Source organism: Scyliorhinus torazame, chromosome 2, assembly GCF_047496885.1.
Source record: "Scyliorhinus torazame isolate Kashiwa2021f chromosome 2, sScyTor2.1, whole genome shotgun sequence".
Lineage (NCBI taxonomy): Eukaryota > Metazoa > Chordata > Chondrichthyes > Carcharhiniformes > Scyliorhinidae > Scyliorhinus > Scyliorhinus torazame.
This window is the reverse complement of record NC_092708.1, coordinates 108,393,241-108,414,437: the sequence shown is the minus strand read 5'-3', so window position 1 is coordinate 108,414,437 and position 21,197 is coordinate 108,393,241. Positions and strand designations below refer to the sequence as shown.

The 21,197-nt window shown below is 46.8% G+C and overlaps 1 protein-coding gene across 2 annotated transcripts in view; it reads left to right on the top strand.

Annotated features, from left to right (window-relative positions):
- The window catches only part of galnt13 (polypeptide N-acetylgalactosaminyltransferase 13), a 777,028-nt gene that overhangs the window by 612,222 nt on the left and 143,609 nt on the right, over window positions 1-21,197 (top strand). For both annotated transcript variants that reach the window (XM_072475323.1, XM_072475314.1), the window contains exons 7-8: window positions 269-386; window positions 10,688-10,868. In XM_072475323.1, the coding sequence (XP_072331424.1) occupies window positions 269-386; window positions 10,688-10,868 (299 nt within the window). The remainder of the gene's footprint in view (window positions 1-268; window positions 387-10,687; window positions 10,869-21,197) is intronic.

Genomic DNA, 21,197 nt, shown 5'->3' with positions numbered 1-21,197 from the left:
TGAAACAGAATTCTCCACTGGTATTGACAAATCTGAAATTGCACCCTATTTAATAGACATACAAATACACAAACATTCCTAATGCAGAGAGAAGGGTATATTTTGCTTGTTAAGGTAGATTACTAAGTACCGGTTCACTACAGAGAAGTGAATTGTATTTTGGGGGAAACTTCACAAATAATTAATTCCATCACTAAGCTGGTGTATTTCCCCCAGTTGCAGTTGCCACTACCAGGCGATCAGATATGAATTGTTGTCGTTCCTTTAGGACTCCGACCATGGCCGGAGGCCTGTTTTCGATTGACAAGGATTATTTTGAAGAAATTGGAACATATGATGCGGGGATGGATATTTGGGGTGGAGAGAACCTGGAGATGTCTTTTCGGGTAAGTAGTTCATCTTAATCTTAATGCTTGTGTAAAAATTATACATTCAATAATAAATATGTGCAAAGAGCTTCTCAGCAGAATAACCTGCTTTTAAAAACACAATAATCAAAATGATATTGTCCAGCCACTCATTGGTTCAGCACATTGTGCACATTTATGACTAAACTTTGAGGATGATGATTTTCAAAGTGCAATCAAATCAAAAAATATCAAATCAGCAATGGTAGCTTGTAAGAAAAAGTCATGTGATAAAATATTTGCCACTAAAATAAGATACATTCTAATCTCGTGGTGTCTTCCGGCCAAAAGCGGCAGCAACGAGCAGGTCACACGCCCTGCATATAAACCTGACACCAAGCACCCTCCATGTACATGCTTTTGGCGCCTACAGTGGCTGGCGCGGAAGGAAGGAGAGCGCCCACGGCACAGGCCTGCCCGCAGATCGAATCGATGGGCCCCGATTGTGGGCCAGGCCACCGTGCGGGCCACCCCCGGGGCCGGATCCCCCCGTGCCCCCCTGAGGACCGCACCATCTGGCCTACCAGCCAGGTCCCGCCGTGTGGGACCAAGTCCAATCCACGCCGGCGGGACTGGCCAGAAATGGACGGCCGCTCGGCCCATCAGGGCCCGGAGAATTGCCAGGGGGGCCGTGCGAATGGCCCCTAACCGGCGCGGTGTGATCCCCGTCCCCGCCCGAAAACCGGCACCGGAGAATACGGCAGCCGACGTCGCAGTGGCGGGGCGGGATTCACGCCGCCCCCCGGGGATTCTCCGACCCAGCGGGGATGTCAGAGAATCCCGCCCATTGTGTCTTACTTGGTATAATTCTGTTGTCACTAAATATCAACAAACTTTAGTTTGTGTATTGGCTCTAACGTAATCATTATCCCAAAGTGCTTGATATGACTTGTTTTAGTTTGCTCATGTAATTTTTGTTGCAAAAAAAAAGTAAAATGTAAATGTCGCCACAGTCTCAGAGGACCATAGACTGCTCTCCCCTCAGGCAAGCGAAAAGGTTGAGAAGGTGGGGCCTTCATGAATAACTTCAGCCAATACGGAAATTTCGAACTAGCCATCCAGCTAACAGAGGTTTGACAAAGAGTCATTCAGACTTGAAAGGTTAGCTCCGTTCTCTCTCCACCGATGCTGTCCGAACTGCTGAGATTGCCCAGCATTTTCTGTTGTTTCAGATTCCAGCATCTGTAGTAATTTACGTTAATCTTGAGTGTAATGGTGCTGTTGGGAAGGGAGTTCAAGGTTTTTGGCCCAGCAACACTGAAGAAATGACAATAATTTAAAAATAATAATCTTTATTGTCACAAGTTGGCTTACATTATCACTGCAGTGAAGTTCAGAATGTCAAATTAATCTTACAGCACATCTTTCGGGACTAGTGGGAGGAAACCGGAGCACCCAGAGAAAACCCATGCAGACACAGGGAGAATGTGCAGACTCCGCATAGACAGTGACCGAAGCGGGAATCAAACCTGGGACCCTGGAGCTGTGAAGCAACAGTGAATTACTCAGTACTGACCCCCTGACAGTGCAGCACTTCCTTTTGACCTTTTGATTCTACTGTGATGTTTTAAGTAAGAAGTCTTACAACACCAGGTTAAAGTCCAACAGGTTTGTTTCGAATCACTTGCTTTCGGAGCACTGCCCCTTCCTCAGGTTAATGAAGAGGTGGGTTCCAAAAAAATATATATAGACAAAGTTAAAGATGCAAGACAATACTTAGAAGGCAAGCCTTAGCAGGTAATTAAGTCTTTACAGGTCCAGACGGAGCAAATGGAGAGAGGAATAACCACAGGTTAAAGAGGTATGAATTGTCTCAAGCCAGGACAGTTGGTAGGATTGTGCAAGCCCAGGCCCGATGGGGGGTGAATGTAATGCAAATGAATCCAAGGTCCCGGTTGAGGTTGTACTCATGTGTGCGGAACTTGGCTATAAGTTTCTGCTCGGCGATTCTGCGTTCTCATGCGTCCTGAAGGCTGCCTTGGAGAACGCTTACCTGAAAATCAGAGGCTGAATGCCCTTGACTGCTGAAGCGTTCCCCGACTGGAAGGGAACATTCCTGCCTGGCGATGTCCATTCATCCTTTGTCTCAGCGTCTGCATGGTCTCGCCAATGTACCACGCTTCGGGACATCCTTTCCTGCAACGTATGAGGTAGACAACGTTGGCCGAGTCGCATGAGTATGTACCACGTACCTGGTGGGTGGTATTCTCACGTGAAATGGTGGTACCCATGTCGATAATCTGGCATGTCTTGCAGAGATTGCCAAGGCAGGTTTGTGTGGTGTCGTGGTTGCTGTTCTGAAGGTTGTGTAGTTTACTGCAAACAATGGTCTGTTTGAGGTTGCACGGTTGTTTGAAGGCAAGTAGTGGGGGTGCGAGGGTGACCTTGGCAAGATGTTCGTCTTCATCGACGACGTGTTGAAGGCTGTGAAGAAGATGCTGTAGTTTCTCCGCTCCGGGGAAGTACTGGACGACAAAGGGTACTCTTGTCGGTTATGTCCCGTGTTTGTCTTCTGAGGAGGTTGGTGCGTTTTTTTGCTGTGGCGTGTTGGAACTGTCGATTGATGAGTCGAGCGCCATATCCCGTTTGTAAGAGAGCATCTTTCAACGTCTATAGATGTCTGTTACGCTCCTCCTCGTCTGAGCAGATCCTGTGTACTTGGAGGGTTTGTCCAGAGGGGATGGCTTCTTTAATGTGCTCAAGGTAGAAGCTGGAGAAGTGGAGCATCGTGAGGTTATCCTTGGGCTTGCGGTAAAGTGAAGTGCTAAGGTGACCGTCCTTGATGGAGATGAGTGTGTCCACAACGGATGCGACAACGGATGAACGGACATCGCGCAACAATCGCCAGGCAGGAATATTCCCTTCCAGTCGGGGAACACTTCAGCAGTCAAGGGCATTCAGCTTCTGATTTTCGCGTAAGCGTTCTCCAAGGCGGCCTTCAGGATGCGCGACAACGCAGAATCGCCGAGCAGAAACCTATAGCCAAGTTCCGCACATATGAGTATGGCCTCAACCGGGACCTTGGATTCATGTTGCATTCCATTCACCCCCACCATCTGGCCTGGGCTTACAAAGTCCTACCAACTGCCCTGGCTTGAGACAATTCACACCTCTTTAACCTGTGATTATCCCTCCCTCCAGTTGCTCCTTCTGGACCCGTAAAGACTTAATTACTTGCAAACACTCGCATTCAAAGTATCGTCTTGCATCATTGACGTTGTCTATATATATGTTTCTGGAATGAACCTCTTCATTCACCTGAGGAAGGAACTGTGCTCCAAAAGCTACTGATTCGAAACAAACCTGTTGCACTTTAACCTGGTGTTGTAAGACTTCTTACTGTGCTCACCCCAGTCCAACGCCGGCCTCTCCACATCTTGATTTTTAATTAAGTGTAGCATTCTAGATTGAATGGGAAAGAAAGATCCTAACTGTACTCGTTGGAATTTCGAAGGATGAGGGGGGATCTTATAGAAACATATAAAATTATGAAGGGAATAGATAGGATAGATGCGGGCAGGTTGTTTCCACTGGCGGGTGAAAGCAGAACTAGGGGGCATAGCCTCAAAATAAGGGGAAGTAGATTTAGGACTGAGTTTAGGAGGAACTTCTTCACCCAAAGGGTTGTGAATCTATGGAATTCCTTGCCCAGTGAAGCAGTAGAAGCTCCTTCATTAAATGTTTTTAAGATAAAGATAGATAGTTTTTTGAAGAGTAAAGGGATTAAGGGTTATGGTGTTCGGGCCGGAAAGTGGAGCTGAGTCCACAAAAGATCAGCCATGATCTCATTGAATGGTGGAGCAGGCTTGAGGGGCCAGATGGCCTACTCCTTCTTCTAGTTCTTATGTTATTTTGTCCTAAGGATAGTTTTAAAAAAATGTTTTTATTGGTTTTGTACATGATATAAATACAGATATATACACAGAAAAACAAAACACAAATAAAGTAGGAACCATGTAACAGGAAAGGGGGTCTTTCTCCCCCTTTCTACTATATTCTTTCTGTTTACAAAACAGGATGGAGGGGGCACCCGGGTGGTGCCCATGATGCTATTTACATTTCTCGGTGCAGTTGCTTTGGCCTAGGCCATTGGATGTTCCTTCTTCCTGTTATTCTTTCACCTTGTTGTGGTTGTGGCCGTTGTCTTCCCCGTGCTCTCCCACCCGTTTGTGTTCCGTTATCTTTCCCCCCTACTGGCGCCCTTCTATTGTTTATAATTACCTTTATTGTCACAAGTAGGCTTACATTACATGAATAGGATGGGAGTAGAGGGATACGGACCCAGGAAGTGTAGAAGATTGTAGTTTAGTCGGGCAGCATGGTCGGCACGGGCTTGGAGGGCCGAAGGGCCTGTTCCTGTGCTGTACTTTTCTTTGTTCTTTGAATTAAAACTGCAATGAAGTTACTGTGAAAAGCCCCTAGTCATCACATTCCGTCACTTTTTTGGGTACACAGAGGGAGAATTCAGAACGTCCAAATTACCTAACAGCATGTCATTCGGAACTTGTGGGAGGAAACTGGAGCACCCAGAAGGAACCCACGCGAACACGGGGAGAACATGCAGACTCCGCACAGACAGTGACCCAGCCGGGAATCGAAACTGGGACCCAGGCCCTGTGAAGCAATAGTGCTAAACACTGTGCGACCGTGCCGACTCTGATCTTCAAATTAACGGTGTTAAATTTCTAAGAACAAAGTATTAACTGATGCAGTTTACCATATTTCATTTTGTATAATATGGAATAAACACTCCTCAAGTAGAATGCTCCATTTTCCATCCTGTACCATCGTTTGATGCAGATCATGGAACTGTATGTGCTTTCTTTTCCAATGTGCACCATCACAGCACTTTGATTTTCTCAAGATGTTCCTGAACTTATTTGCACTCGTGCATTGTCTTCAAAAGGACACAAACTTATTTTGCCACTAGTCTTTTGCTCATTTTATTCTTTTAAGTTGCATCTCGATGTCATGGTTTAAAGAGTCATGAACTAGAATAACGAAAGTGCACAATATAAGCGGCTGTTTTTATATTGAGGCATTGTGAACAATTTTACGATGCTGCGAGATCAAAAATGTGACTTTCACAATAAACTGAGAATCCTCTCAGAATAATAAGGAATTGTATGGGAGAGACAGGCTGCATTTAACTCTTGTGAAGACAAAGAGACTTGCAAGGCACCAATAAAGGCTCATTTCAGCTATCTAGATAGGGTGGGTGTGGGGTGATGTGGTGTGCGGGAGGAAGAGGAAAGAAACAGGAGGCAAGAGGATCCCAGATGAGATAGATCGTAAGATACTGGGGTGGTAGAGGGGTCAATATATATTTTTTAATTTGTTGTGTATTGGAGATGTGGGCGTCGCTGGCTGGGCCAGCATTTAGCGACCATCTCTGAGAGCATTTAAGAGTCAATGACATTGCTGTGGATGGGTCTGGAGTCACGTGTAGGCCAGACCAGGTAAGGACGCCAGATTTCCTTCTCTAAAGGGCATTTGTGATGAGTTTTATGACAATTGACAATGGTTTAATTGTCAGCTTTAATTCCAGATTTTTATTGAATTCAAATTTCACCATCTGAGATTCAAACCCAGGTCTCCCAATCATGACTCGGGGTCTCTGAATTACTAGTCCAGTGACAATACCATAATAACACTGCCTCCTTGAGGACAAACGTCCAGAGGAACAGCGATAAAGTGGAGACAGAATAGGCAAAAACTGAGAGATATGAAAATAAGCAAAACAAAAAAAGATATGCATGAAAATTTGAAGAATCGCCCCTGATACGATAGTGTTCAGAAGGAGGAGGTATGATTTATTGTGCCTGTGCAAGATCTTTGATAGAGCTTAACAATTATTTCCATTCCCCTGCTCGTTCTCCATAACTCTATAAATGTTCCCTTCTAATGTTTATCCTGTCCTTTTGAAAGTTATTGTTGAATTTGCTTCTGTCAACCATGCATTCTAAATCAAAATAAGTTCCTGCATAAAGAAATGATCCCTCATGTTTAGGGCACAGGGCTAAATCGCTGGCTTTGAAAGCAGACCAAGGCAGGCCAGCAGCACGTTCGATTCCCGTAACAGCCTCCCCGAACAGGCGCCGGAATGTGGCGACTAGGGGCTTTTCACAGTAACTTCATTTGAAGCCTACTTGTGACAATAAGCGATTTTCATTTTTTTTTTCATTGGGTGTGATTGAATGGCCATGCTGAGCCGAAAAAGCAGCACGTCGCGTCGCATCATGGTCAATAGAAGCCGGAAGACCCCGCTCGCGGGATCTGCTCGGCACGCAACGCCTCGCGAGATCTAACATGATCTTGCAAGATATTGCGATGTGAAACCCGGCCATTGTGGGCGGGATCAACTTTTGGCAAATCTGCATATTACAGCGAGACAACTAGCCTCACTCTAATATGCCTTTTCCCGAGGCACCCGAGGCATTGGGATCCTTCGCCTTGGAAACCTTGGCCGAGCGCCGTTCTGCACTGGTCTCCACAAATGGGGACCAGACTGAACGGCACGCGTGGGGTCTCCCAGTGGATTGGAGGCCTGCAGGTGCATGCCCTTTGGGCAGTGTGATACCCTGGCACTGCTGGTGCCACCTGCACACCCTGGCACTGCCAGCCTGGCTCCATGGCAGTGACACCTGGGTGTCAGACTGGCACTGCCAAGATGTCAGCTGGTAGGGGTACTGTCAGGGGACCAGGCTGGCACTTTGTGCGGTGACGATCGGGCTGGGGTACCCTGTGTTGGCATTGCGGCGGGTGTTGCTGGCGTGCCCGGGGACCCCCTCATAGTGAGTTGGGAATCAGGGGTTGTGTCAGAGGCTCCAGAGAATTGGCATCGATCTCTCGCTACACTGAGCAGTTCTGGCGAGCGGAGCTCCTTGGTGCAGAGAACAGGACTATGTGGTCTTGGCTGCGTGTTCCCTGCTGAGACCCCCTATCTAACCTGAGTGATGTTTCATAGCATTATGTTTTTCAGCACTCATAACACCGGGAAACACACTGGTAAACACGCTCACAATGGGACTTTGTTCCCATTTAGTTAAGCCCATTGACTCGGATAATTTTGCCAATCAAATTAAGTCTGAACCCTCCAGATGATATCAACCATCCTGCATAGGAAACTGTTTTTCCTGATTTAATGTATCAAAACCCTTCAAGATTTTGAATACTTCTATTAAACCTCCCCTCAACCTTCTCTGCTCGAAGAAGAATAACCTCTGCTTCTCCATGTTAATAGAGTCCCATGTCCCTGATACCATTCTAGGAGATCTCTCCTGCATCCTCGCTAAGGCCTCAGCGTCATTTCTAATGTGTGGTGCCCAGAATTCAACATGATATTCCAGCTAAGGAATAACCAGTATGTTATGAAGGTTATGGGAAGTGGCGGTGGATGGTGATCAACTTTATAAAATATATAGACATTGTTGGAAGAAAGCCTGATGGTTCAAAATATATCTTTTTACTGAAGTACTTGTGTGTTAATTTAGTTTCAGAGAGCTAAAACATAGGATTGTATTTTTCAGTCTGAAATTTAATGAGCATATATACCATTTATTTATTGCAAAATTCTGCCAACCATTACAACTGTTATTTTGATTCCTTAGAGGTGATATTTATGTATTAATTTTCACAATTTCAACAATGGGATTCAAACTTTACAGAGTCCTCCTTACCATTTTGCCTCAATATTCCTTTAAAGATCTCTGACCTTTGTAGTGTTGGTCTGTTTATCTTTAAAGATTGTTGGGGGGTACTGTGGTGCAATGGTCAGCATTGCTGCCTTACGGCGTTGAAGACCCGGGTTCAATCCCAGCCCGGGGCATTATCCACGTTGAGTTTGCACATTCTCCCCGTGTCTGCGTGGGTCTTACCCCCATAACCCAAAAAAGTGCAGGGTAGGTGGATTTTCCACGCTAAATTGCCCCTCAGTTGGGGAAAAAAAGAATTGGGTCCTTTAAATTTAATTATTTAAAAATCTTTAAAGGTTGTTTCCAGATGCTTTTTATGGTTACCAATTTAGTGAATTCCTGCAGTTCATAATGAGCTTGAAGGAATAAAATTATATTCAGCCAATATCATTAGGTGATAGAAAAACATGATACAGAATACAGTTTGAAATCATAGGTCTCTACCATAAGCATTTTCTGCAGGGCTTATAATCAGGAATTTACCTTTACTGTCCAGTATGTAGTTCTGGGAGCGGTTGGTCCTGACCTTGTTTTGTATGCTGTATTTTGAATTGAAATAAAGTATGTATCCCCATGTCCTTTGATCTCAATTTTCCATGAGGTAGATTCGAGTTAGGTGAGACTAGCTTTAAATCAGGACGCTATTTTTCATTTAATATGAGCATGCTTATAGTGAATTAAACTAATTCAGTCGTACTTCACATAGAAAATCATAAATTATACGACACTGTCCCAGTTAGTGGACAAAATTATACGACACTGTCCCAGTTAATGGACAAAATGAAACCTTTATGACCAGTTCTTCTATAAGCAAATCAGCACGAAGCTTGAAAAACTCCTCTCTCTGTCCAAAATTCTAACCCGTTCGGATAGACTGACCATCTAGCTGAAGAGGAAGCCAAATCCTGTCCCCTAGCTCCTCCTCTCTGTGTCCAAGCATTGACCAGTAGAGTTCCAATCAAATTGGTCACTGCCATCCTAGTTAAGGGTTCTCTGGCAGCTGCCCTCTGCATGCTCAAATGATAACAGTTGTGAATATCTACCAGAATGTTTAAACAAGTCTTGGTTTGTTCATGTTCTTCAACTGATCCAATTTGTCTTCAAGAGCTGCATTCTGAAAACAACTTCACAACAGAATTTCAATATAAATTAAACTGAAAACCTCCCAAAGGAAAATAATCAACAATTCCCATATTTTACAGCTACTCGTGCATTGATCTCCACCCATTCATCAAGAATAGGGTGGAAGGTTGTGTTTGTAGTGGTCTAACCTTCTCATTTGTGAGCGGCTGATTATGAGGTTCTGGCACTGACTCGATTATAATGAGATTTTGCGAGTTGTATAATGTGCCAACAACACCAGGGAAAATGTTGCCAAATGGATTACATTTAATGACAAATTTTTTAAAAATCTGAAGATGGAGGCGGATCCAACTGGGAGAAATGTAGCCTGGAATCTTGTGCTGTCACCAACAGCGGGTTTGCTGGCGGGGAGATCACTTAATGAGGCAGGAGGGTGGCGGGCGGGGACTGAGCCACATTTTCCGCCTCCACCTTGATTATGTCCTTGTTGGGAAGTCCCTGGAAGAGCCTTCCTGCCCCATCACCAATTGAAGTCCTTAAGTGAGAACTAATAACCGTCTAGGGGACTCTCCTGCCACCTGTTGCCTCGAGAAGATTCCACTTGTAGTTTGGGGAGCAGGTCTTGTAATTTCACAGGGTCCAGGATGTTATATTGGTCATGATTATTCCTGCATCACCTTGAAGAGCACGTCTGCTCCTTGCTCAGTAAAAATAATTTTACCACCTAATTTTTCAGTCCTTTTACTGTACCACTAGGTTTTGTACCTGAGCCAAGTTTCAATGGTGAAAACTCTGCTCAGTAGGAAATGGCATTGGGCTCCAATGTATGTCATTATAACCTGATTCTCATATATTAATTCAATTCCTGCTTGATTCAGGTAGAATTAATGGCACAATAGAAGCTAGCAGGAAATATAGCATCAGAGCAGGAACGGGCTGTGCTATTTCAGCTTAGGTTGGAAGACAAAATGACAGTAAAATATTTTGGCTTTTGATATTTAATGTCTTATTATTTGGAACGCTCTCAACTAAAGATTTCTTTGAGCTTCTCGTTTTTGTGCTTGACGCTGTGCAGTGGATTGCACTAAGCTAACTATCTATTTATATTTGGACTCCTCCTCCCCTCCCCCACAGTCCATAGCAAAGCACAAACATTTCTTGAACACAACATTTCTGCAGCATGGTGAGAAGAATATGTCATATGACAATCTCTCATCACAGACTTCCAATCTGAATAAATAAGCTCATAACTGGTCAGACAGAATACTTACCCAAAGTCATTTCCAGCAGAAAATTCTATACGTATTGGGTGAAAAGCAACCACCAAGAACTCCTATCTGATTATCTTCCCCCTGCCTGCCAGGTCAGGGGAAAATTCCTGGTTCCAGGAAATCATTCAAGAATCACTGAAGCAAAATACAGAGTTTGTTAGAAAAGGGGATTCAGTTTCTACAAAACAATGTTTGAATATTTGAAGAAAAAATCTCCTTTGTCTTTTCCCAGATATGGCAGTGCGGTGGTTCCTTGGAAATTATTACTTGTTCTCATGTTGGCCATGTGTTCCGGAAGGCAACCCCATACACATTCCCTGGTGGTACTGGACATATCATTAACAAGAACAATAGACGCCTGGCAGAAGTCTGGATGGATGACTTCAAGGACTTCTTCTATATTATATCACCAGGTACACTTCCACTCTGGGGAAATTGTTTGTTTTGATCTGGCCTTTATTAAGTGTGTTACAGTACAGAGTGATGAGGGTTTATTTCATGCTCCATTTTTAAAGGTTTAAACCCCTTTCGTATTGGATAAATGAGTTTGCATCCTTTCCATTGCTATCAAGTTGCTTGTTGGCAGAAGCAGTTCAAGATTCATTAGTGAAGGTTATTAGTATAGAACATTTGTCATAATTCTTCTGGCTTTAAAAAAAAGTAGCCCAGTGAGTTGAGAACTATTTTCCAGATTGTTTGTTGTTCTTGTGTCAAAAAATGTGATTTTCCTTTATATTTGTCGCCAACAGTAAATGTGTGCAGTTTTGTCCAATATGTAGTGATACAGGGCAAGCTACACCTGAAGCAACTTAGTTGGCTGTTCTAATTATTAGATTAATAACCAAATCATAGCATTCTTCAATTATTAATGAATTCATTCTGATAGTACTGTGTTTATGTTGCTGGAGTAGTAATCTAGATAATGTGAGTTCAAATCCCAGCATGGATTTGGAGAATTAGAAAAGAAAAAAAAGATGGTTTCAATAAATTGATCAGAAAGCTATGAGATTATAGTTAAAATAAATTGGTTCAGTGATGCCTTTGAGGGAAAGAAATCTTCTGTCCTTGCCTGCTCTGGCCATGCGTACTCCAATTCCACACCAACATAATTTATTTTTAACTGCCCTCTGAAATTGCCTGGAAAGCCATTCAGTTGTATCACACCTCCATACCACATGCTCTGCAACAGTTCAGGAAGAAGACCTACCACCATTGTCTCAGGCCATCCAGGATGGTCAATAAAAGCTGGCCTTGCCCACAATGCCCTCATCCCCAAAATAAATTTTGGCATGGTGATTGACCTTTTTGTATCATTCTTTATTCATTCGTTATTTTGTAACAGCAGTAATGCAGGCAACGTGAATTAAACAGAAGTATAATATTTGTGAGATACAAACTACAGTTCATCAATTTTGCCAAATCGTAATAAAAAATTAATAATTCTGTTATTCATTAGGTTTAGATTTCCTCATTATTTAATAAGATTTCAACAATTTAGCACATGTTAAAGAAAAACAGACAAGCTTGCTGTTCATATTAGTGCCACAACTGATTTTTTGCAACATAAATCCAATCGTAGGTAAAACAGAAAAAAGGCACCTTTGCAATCCTCACACTTCTCTGGTAGCTAATGAGCTACTTTATTGCATAAATGATAAATTCAGCTGTGGAATGCAGAAATTTAGATTAATAGCTCAGTGAGAAATGCATGAAGCCAATTTAGCTGAATGTGGCACCAAAGTCCTTACAGATTGTATAATGGAGAAATGGGGCTTCTTCAATCACACAGAACAGCTCAGAGAGCAAAAATTGGAGAGCACCTCATCATTGCTGATAGAGACATCCAGAAGCCCAATGGGCACAATGAATTATTTTGAAATACGATAATTGTTGTTATCTAGGTGAACACAGTAGTAATTTTGCACCCATTACCCAATGGGTAGCTAGCACCACTTCAGTTTAGCCTGCACTACTTACAAGCAGCTTGAACCTCTGAAAGGGGAGGCGCATTCTGGCTGCAGCAGTTACTGGAAGTTGTTGTGGACAAGTGTCTACCTACAGGGAGAGTGAAAATGGCACAGCGCGGCAGAGAGTCGGCTTCCAGATTTTATGATGCAGCATTCGAAGCCCTGGTGAAGGGGATGAACAGGAGATCCTGAATTCACAGGGGGTCAGACCGGCCCTCCACAGAAGCACTCAGAAAATAAATAGAAGCAGAGAGCCATGGAGACCACTGCGAACACTGTCATCCCAAAGACCTTGATGTCGTTGTGGTGTTGGGTGCTCTGAGGTACAGATGAACCAACACAGTTGCAATTGGTACAACGCTGTTTTATTCCAACTTGTTATTTACAGATCTGTCTTGATACTCCGCACGTGGTGACTCTCTGAGTGTGTTGTTAATCAGGTCCTGTCCTTGTCCTGGTCTCCAGATGGACTGCCCACCAGGTGTTGTGTTTCTTGTCTTATACTGTCTCTGTCCTTGTCTGTGATTGGCTGTCGTGTTATGTGTGCTAATTGGTCTGTTGGTCTGTCTATCATGATGTGTGTGTTTGAATATCATGACAGTCGTGCCACAAGAATTTTAATGACACCACGAGTGAACAAGGTAAGTAAATTTATCTTCAAATGCCATATCCTTGCAACTGAATTACTAGACTCATGTATAGCTCAATTCACCATTTTCCCTTTGAGGCACGATCAATTTGACTGGAGACGAAGTTGAATCCAAACTGAGGCTTTATTAGTATTAGATGTATGGCCTCCCACAGCAGCGGGCGAAATGGCTGCGAGCTGGAGGCCACGCATATTTATAACCCGCCTTCTGGGCGGAGCTAGCATGCATGGGCCACAGGTGAACCTGTAGTGCAGGTTCTACCGTACAACTCCTAATATCAGAACACAGTGGCTTACCACATTCACCCCCTGTTAAAATTGAGTCTGGCGGGGGTGGTGGATAACTATATACAATTAGCAATTTTTAATATTTGCAGAGCAGTAAAAAAAAATGTCTCTTGGCATCCGGCGGGCCGGTCAGAGGTTCAGCCGGTCCGGTGCCTTGATGGTTCTTTGAGATCGACGAAGTGGTCCGATGCGTTGCTTTCTACTTGGAAAGGAAGTGTTTCGCCTACAGCGTGCATTCCAGCTTTGGCAATATCAGCTCTGATCCGGGCAAAAGCCTGTTGGGCCTCGGTCGTCAGGGGGAAATGAGTGGACTGTATGAGTGGGCGGGCCTTGTCCGCATAGTTTGGGACCCACTGCGCGTAATATGAGAAGAACCCCAGGCAGTGTTTGAGGGCCTTGGGGCAGTGGGGGAGGGGGAACTCCATGAGGGGGCGCATGCGGTCGGGATCGGGCCCTTGAACCCCGTTCTGGACAACGTAGCCAAGGATGGCTAAGTGGTTTGTGGGGGACACACACTTCACCTTGTTATACGTGAGGTTGAGGAGAGTGGCGGTGCGGAGAAATTTAGCGAGGTTGGCGTCGTGGTCCTGCTGATCATGGCCGCAGGTGGTCACATTGTCTAGGTACGGAAACGTGGCCCACAAGCCGTAGCGGTCGACCATTCGGTCCATCTCCCTTTGGAAGACAAACCCCATTGGTGACGCCGAAGGGGACCCTAAGGAAGTGATATAGCCGGCCGTCTGCCTCGAAGGCGGTGTATGGCCGGTCCGATTTACGGATGGGGAGCTGGTGGTAAGCGGATTTCAGGTCCACCGTTGAGAAGACCCGGTACTGTGCAATCTGGTTAACCATGTCAGATATGCGTGGGAGGGGTTACGCGTCGAGCTGCGTGTACCTGTTGATGGTCTGGCTGTAGTCCACGACCATTCGTTTTTTTTCCCCAGACTTAACCACTACCACCTGAGCTCTCCAGGGGCTGTTGCTGGCCTCGATGATGCCCTCCCGAAGCAACCACTGGACCTCGGACCTGATGAAGGCCTTATCCAGTGTGTTGTATCATCTGCTCCTGGTGGTGACGGGTTTGCAATCTGGAGTTAGATTGGCAAAGAGGGAAGGAGGATCGACCTTTAGGGTTGTGAGGCTGCACACAGTGAGGGGTGGTAAGGGTCCGCCGAATTTAAGGGTCAGGCTCTGGAGGTTGCACTGGAAGTCCAGGCCGAGGATAAGTGCAGCACAGAGGTTAGGGAGGACGTAGAGGTGAAAGCCGTGGAACTCTATGCCTTGGAATGTGAGCGGGACCGTGCAGTACCCCCGGATCGCTACGCGATGGGATCTGGAGGCCAGGGAGATACTTTGATTGGTAGGGTGTACCTTAAGGGAGCAGCGCCTTACCGTATTTGGGTGTACAAAGCTCTCGGTGCTCCCGGAGTCCAGTAGGCAGGAGGTTACATGGCCGTTGACTTTCACGCCGGTGGATGCGTTGGTCAGATTATGTGGTCGGGACTGGTCGATTGCCATGGTGGCGAGCCGTGGTTGATCGTCAGGTAGTGAGGCAACCGTTGAGTTGAGGTCCTGGAAAGCCGTTGGTATCCATGTGCGGCGGGGTGGACAAAAAGGCGGCACCCGGAGATCCTGGGGATTACAAAATGGCGGCGCCCATGGAACGCTTGTTGCGGGGGTGGAGCAAGATGGCGGCACCCATGAAACGCACGTGTTGTGCGGGGGAGAAGATGGCAGCGCCCATTGGTTGTACATGGCCTGGGAGGGAGGTGGATGGCGGCGCCCATTATTGAAATGAAATGAAATGAAAATCGCTTATTGTCACAAGTAGGCTTCAAATGTTACTGTGAAAAGCCCCTAGTCGCCACATTCCGGCGCCTGTTCGGGGAGGCTGTTACGGGAATCGAACCGTGCTGCTGGCCTGCCTTGGTCTGCTTTCAAAGCCAGCGATTTAGCCATGTGCTAAACAGCCCCAATAATTGGTGACTGGGGAGTGGGTGGGGGCGACCGCGGCCGCTGATCGGGCCTGGCACACTGCAGCGACGTGGCCCTTCTTCCCGCAGGCCTTACAAAGGGCAGCGCGGGCCGGGCAGCGTTGGCTGGGGTGTTTTTGCTGGCCGCAAAAATAGCATCGGGACCCCGGAGATCACTGGCTGGTGCGTAGCGCAGGCGTATTGGGTGGGTAGCGCCCCCGCTGGGGCGGCTGCCTGTGGGGCCCATGAAGCGTAGGAGTAGTGGGCCGCGTGATTGGGGGCGTAGGACTGGACATTGCGCAGGGCGACCGTCATGGAGAGCGCTAGTGTTTTAGTCTCTGCGAGGTCGCACGTGACCCCTTCTAGGAGCCGTTGCCTGATAACATCAGAACCAATCCCAGTTACAAATACGTCCTGCATAAGGAGATCTGAGTGCTCCTTAGCTGTAACGTCCTGGCAGTCACAGTCCTGAACTAGTGGGATCAGGGCACTCCAGAAGTCCTCAATTGACTCACCAGGTAGTTGAGTACGCGTTGCGAGCGTGTGTCTGGCGAAGAGCGTGTTCGTCTTCTGCTCATAATTTTCTTTGAGTCGAGTCATGGCATCAGCGTAATTGGGCGCATCCTGGATCAGCGGGAAGACTTTGGAGCTGGGTCTGGAGTACAATATTTGGATCTTCTGAACCTCTGGAACAGGGGTCGGCGCCGCATTGATATACGCTTCAAAACAAGCTAACCAGTGCTGGAAGTCCTTTCTGGCGTCGCTTACGTGTGGATCCAGCTGCAGGTGATCTGGTTTAATCCGGAGGTCCATCTTCTGAGTCTGATACTAATAAATTGAGGCACGATCAATTTGACTGGAGACGAAGTTGAATCCAAACTGAGGCTTTATTAGTATCAGATGTGTGGCCTCCCACAGCAGCTGGCGAAATGGCTGCGAGCTGGAGGCCACGCATATTTATAACCCGCCTCCTGGGCGGAGCTAGCATGCAGGGGCCACAGGTGAACCTGTAGTGCAGGTTCTACCGTACAACCCCTAATATCAGAACACAGTGGTTTACCACACCCTTCACTCAACTACCAATGTTATCTATCAAGCAAGACTTGCACCTCACATAGGCTCACCTCACCCTCAACAGTTAACTGTGCTGAAAGCCTGATACCCACACTTCTCAGCTTGCACACATTGCTAGCAATTCAATTGTGACAGGCATAGCACCCAAACACATTGAATTACATTCATATTCATGGGGCGGCACGAGGGCACAGTGGCTAGGACTACTGCTTCACAGGATAAGGGACCCCATTCAATTCCTGCCTGGGGTGACTGTTCTTGTGGAGTTTGCATGTTTTCCCTGTCCTGCATGGGTTTTCTTTGGATACTCCAGTTTCCTCCCACAGTCCAAGGTGTGCAGGTTAGTTGGATTGGCAATGCCCCTTGGTGTCCTAAGGTGTGTAGGTCAGGTGGAGTTATGGGATCTCGGGATAGAGTAGGGAGTGGGCCTGTATGGGGTATTCTTTCAGGGGGATCGGTGCAGACTTGATGGGCTGAATGGCCTCCTTCTGCACTGTAGGAATTCTATGATTCTATCTATGAATCGCTGCACCACACTCACTGACGCACTTTCCTCTCTCTTAATGGAGAAGATGGCATACAATCAGAGGCAGCGGCAGCTGATTGGCTGGCATGGCCATATGTCCTTAGCCCAACTGAGAATCCAGTCACTGAGTGCTAACCAATGTGCCACCCCTACCACACCATGTCAACACTACCACTACTGTGTTCTGGCACACAACACTACAATGTCTTATGAATTGTAGTCACAATGTGGTAAAGTGAAATGAACCAACTGAACCAACCTGGATTTGCCCTCTTCTCAGAGTGTCATCTGTTATAATCATAGAATGTACAGTGCAGAAGGAGGCCATTCGGCCCATTGTGTCTGCACCGGCCCGTGGAAAGAGCACCCTACTTAAGCCCATGCCGCCACCCTATCCCCATAACCCAGTAACCCCATCCAACCTTTTGGTCACTAAGGGCCAATTTATCATGGCCAATCCACCTAACTTGCACACCTTTGGACTGTGGGAGGAAACCGGAGCACCCGGAGGAAACCCACGCAGATACGGGGAGAAAGTGCAGACTCCACTCAGACAGTTCCCAAACCGAGAATCGAACCCGGGTCCCTGGGTGTATCAGCAGTTCCAACTCAACCAAATGCCATTTGTGACAACTGGCCGTATCCTAGAATATTCAAGTGGTTGCAAATTGGTAATATTTCTCCTGGTGCCCATGTCCGTGTTAAAATGCAATAATTGTTCTTTTTCCCCTCTGGTCATTTGTGAGCAAGCTTTTAAATCTTTCCATTAAACGACAAAGCATTTTGCTCCAATAAAAATTGGTCCCTCCTCCATCCCATCTTTAGTAAAAAGTTCCACCTACCCATTCTTGACCATGACGTATGGTGTAGTATTCTACCCAACCAACTCCCTCTTGTACAGACAAAAAGGCAGTTCTGGGCACTCATTTCTGTTTACAAACACTTCCGGTGACGGCGGGCGGGAGGCAGCCGCACATTGGAGGGCTCCCGTTCGGGAACGGCATTTTCGCGGAGTAACGCCCGGTCCTAGGGCCAGCGACGGCAGTAAAAGTCGGGGGATAGCGCAAGGAGAAGAAGGATGTCGAAAATCACCAAAAGAACGGCCGGGAAAAAAGCGGCTGAAAGTCCGTTGGAGAGGGGAAAGGTCACCGCGGGGTCAACAAAGAAAATGGAGGCTGGAGCACCAGGGGAGGCCGCAGTGCTTACGGCTGAAGAACTAACTAAGGTGATGGCTGCGGAATTCCAAAAGCAGTTGGCGCAGATTGAGAAATGTATGGAGATGGTGGAGAGATTCAGAAGGGCCCAGAGGGGCAATTTCTTCACTCAGAGGGTAGTGAGTGTCTGGAATGGGCTGCCAGAGGTAGTAGTAGAAGCGGGTACAATTGTGTCTTTCAAAAAGCATTTAGATGGTTACATGGGTAAGATGGGTATAGAGGGTTATGGGCCAAGTGCGGGCAACTGGGACTAGCTTAATGGTAAAAAACTGGGCGGCATGGACTGGTTGGGCCGAAGGGCCTGTTTCCATGCTGTAAACTTCTATGATTCTATGGTGAGGAAGGAGATGAGGGAGGTTTTGAATGTGCTGGTGGAGGAGGTGGGTTCCCCGGTGAAGACGACGGTGGCGAGTGCAGTGGTGGAGGTGCGAGAGCAAGGGGAGGCGCTGAAGGAAGTGGAGGAGACGGTATTGCAGCACGGTGATTAACTTGCCTCGATGGGGAAGGAGATGCGGAAGGATATGGACACGAACAAGAATCTGAGAGGAAAAATGGAAGATTTTGCCGCGATGCTGGCAAAACTACTGGGGGAGGGGGAGGACCCCTCCCGATATGAACTGGATCGGGCTCATCGGTCGTGGAGGCCTGTACCAAAGGCAAGTGAGCCGCCAAGGGCAGTGAGTCTGTGCTTCCGTAGGTACAGTGTGAAGGAGAAGGTCCTGAGCTGGGCCAAACAGAAGCGGGTGGTGCAGTGGGCTGGAGCTGGTATAAGTGTATACCAGGACTTTACGGTGGAGCTGGCGAAGAGGCGAGCTACCTTCAACCGGGTGAAGAGGGCACTGTACATTGGCAAGGTGCAGTGCGGCATTGTATATCCAGCAAAGCTGAGGGTGACTTACAAGCTCAGGGACTTTTATTTTGGAACGGCGGAAGCAGCGGAGGAGTTTGCGAAGGCAGAAGGACTGTGGCAGAACTGACAACTTGAGGAATGGTCATGTGCTGATGTAACCTCATGACTGTATTTTCTTCCTTCTTTTGTATCACTGCTAAAGGAGCCAATGTTGCATATATTTGGACAAGGGAAGGGACGGGACCTTCACTCGAAATGAGGGCTCATTGGGGTGTAGGTGGATATGCGGGGTTTGTGTGCTAAAAGGAGATCTTTGGGCTTTCCTAGGGCCGGGCAAGGGGGAAAGGGACCCGGGCGGGGGCCTCTACGCTGGCCGGTTTAAGCCGGCCAGTGAACGGGAGTGAGGTGGCGGGAGGGGCTGCGGCCATCAGAGCCTGACAGAACGGGGTCCGAGTGGTCTAGCCGGGATGGAAAGTTGGGGGGAGGGAACCGAGGTTGGGGGAGGGAACCGAGGCTGGGAGGAGGAGTTTTACAAGAGGCATTGGACGGAAGGAGCTGGAGACTTGGGGGGTGGGTGGGGTGGGGGGGGGGGGGGGGGGTACAACTTTGGGGTATCATGTACGGTACTCTCTTAGAGGCTGGATGGCGTTGGTTGGGGGGGGGGTGGGTGGGTGGGTGGAGAGCCGTGTAGATTAAGGGTGACTACGGGTAATCCCTGATTCCTTTTTGTCATTTGTTGATGTAAACAGGCGGGTTGAGGTTTGGGGGTTGGTGGGCGGATGGGATCGTTGTTATTATGGGGATTGACTTATCTTGTTGATTATTGTTTATTGTTGATGGGTGTAAATGTGGGAGAAAACGTGAAAAAGGAGGAGAATAAAAAAGCTTTTTAAAAAATAAAAAATATTCTGTTTACCAACCTCCCCCCGCCTCACCTTCGCGGACACAGCTCCTCACACCACACCCTCCCTTCACCTAATTGCCATAAATCAAAGTTCTTGACACAACCTCCCCATGAAATATGAAACAAAATTATGGGAAAACCCTCCCCATTGAAGTATAACAAGCTGTGACGTAAATTGTCGCAGAGTGCTTCACAGGAATGTTATCAAATAAAATTTGACTTCAACATAAGAAGACCATAGGTAATATGACCAAAGGTTTTGTCAAAGAGAAAGGCTTTGAAGGGTGTCTGAAAAGAGGAAAGAAATGACGAAAGGTGGAGAGGTAGAGAGATGGTGTATCAGAGCTTAGGCCATTCCAGCAGAGGGCATAGTCCTGTGGTGAGGTATCAGAGACCAGAATTGAAGAGGTGCAAATAGTTTAGAGGGTTGTAGGACTGGAGGAGGTTATAGAGAGAGTGAGTAATGAGTCCATTGAAGGATATGTAAACAAGAATTGGAATTTTAAAATTGAGGCGTTGCTCCACCAGGGACCAGTGTAGTTCAGTGAGTACAGGGGGTAACGGATGAATGGGACTTGGTGCAAGGTCGGGTAGAGGCAGCAGAATTTTGTTTATGGAGAGTGGAATATGTGAAACTGACCAGGAGAGTGTTGGAAAAACCAAGAGGTAACAGAGACAGAAATGAGGGTTTCTGCAGTAGATGAGGTGTGGCAGGGCAGAGTTGTGTAATATTACTCAAGTGGAATAGGTAGTCTTGATGCAGATACATGGTGTGAAATCCATCTTGGGGTCAAATTACCAGAACTCTGCACCAGCCCCAACTCATAAAGAATTCCTATAGTCCACCACCGGTGAGCAGGAATTTGTAAATGTGAAAGATCTCCCCCATGAAATAAATTGCGCTCTTCAACTCCAAATTCCTCCTCCTGTTATTCCAAAGCTATCCTACAGCAGAAGTTTCAGTAATGGGAGCAAGAAAAGAAGTAGGGCTCGGAATAAGGTACTGTAAAAGGAAGTTTTCAACCGCCAGCTCTTTAATGGTAATCCAGTAGAGAAATGGGATAGCTGACGGGTGACTATGTTTGACAGAGCAATTGTTTCAGCATTGCTGCAGAAAATAGAGTTGACGACATCAGGGTCGGAATTCTCGGCCGTTCGCTGGTGGTGGGAAGCCCGGATACCTGCCGGCAGCGCACCCTCGCCCACGGGTTTCTGGGCGGTGAGGGGTTGCTTCAGTGGGAATTCCCATTGACACTGGCGGTAACGGAGAACCCCACTGCCAGTGAACAGTGCGCAG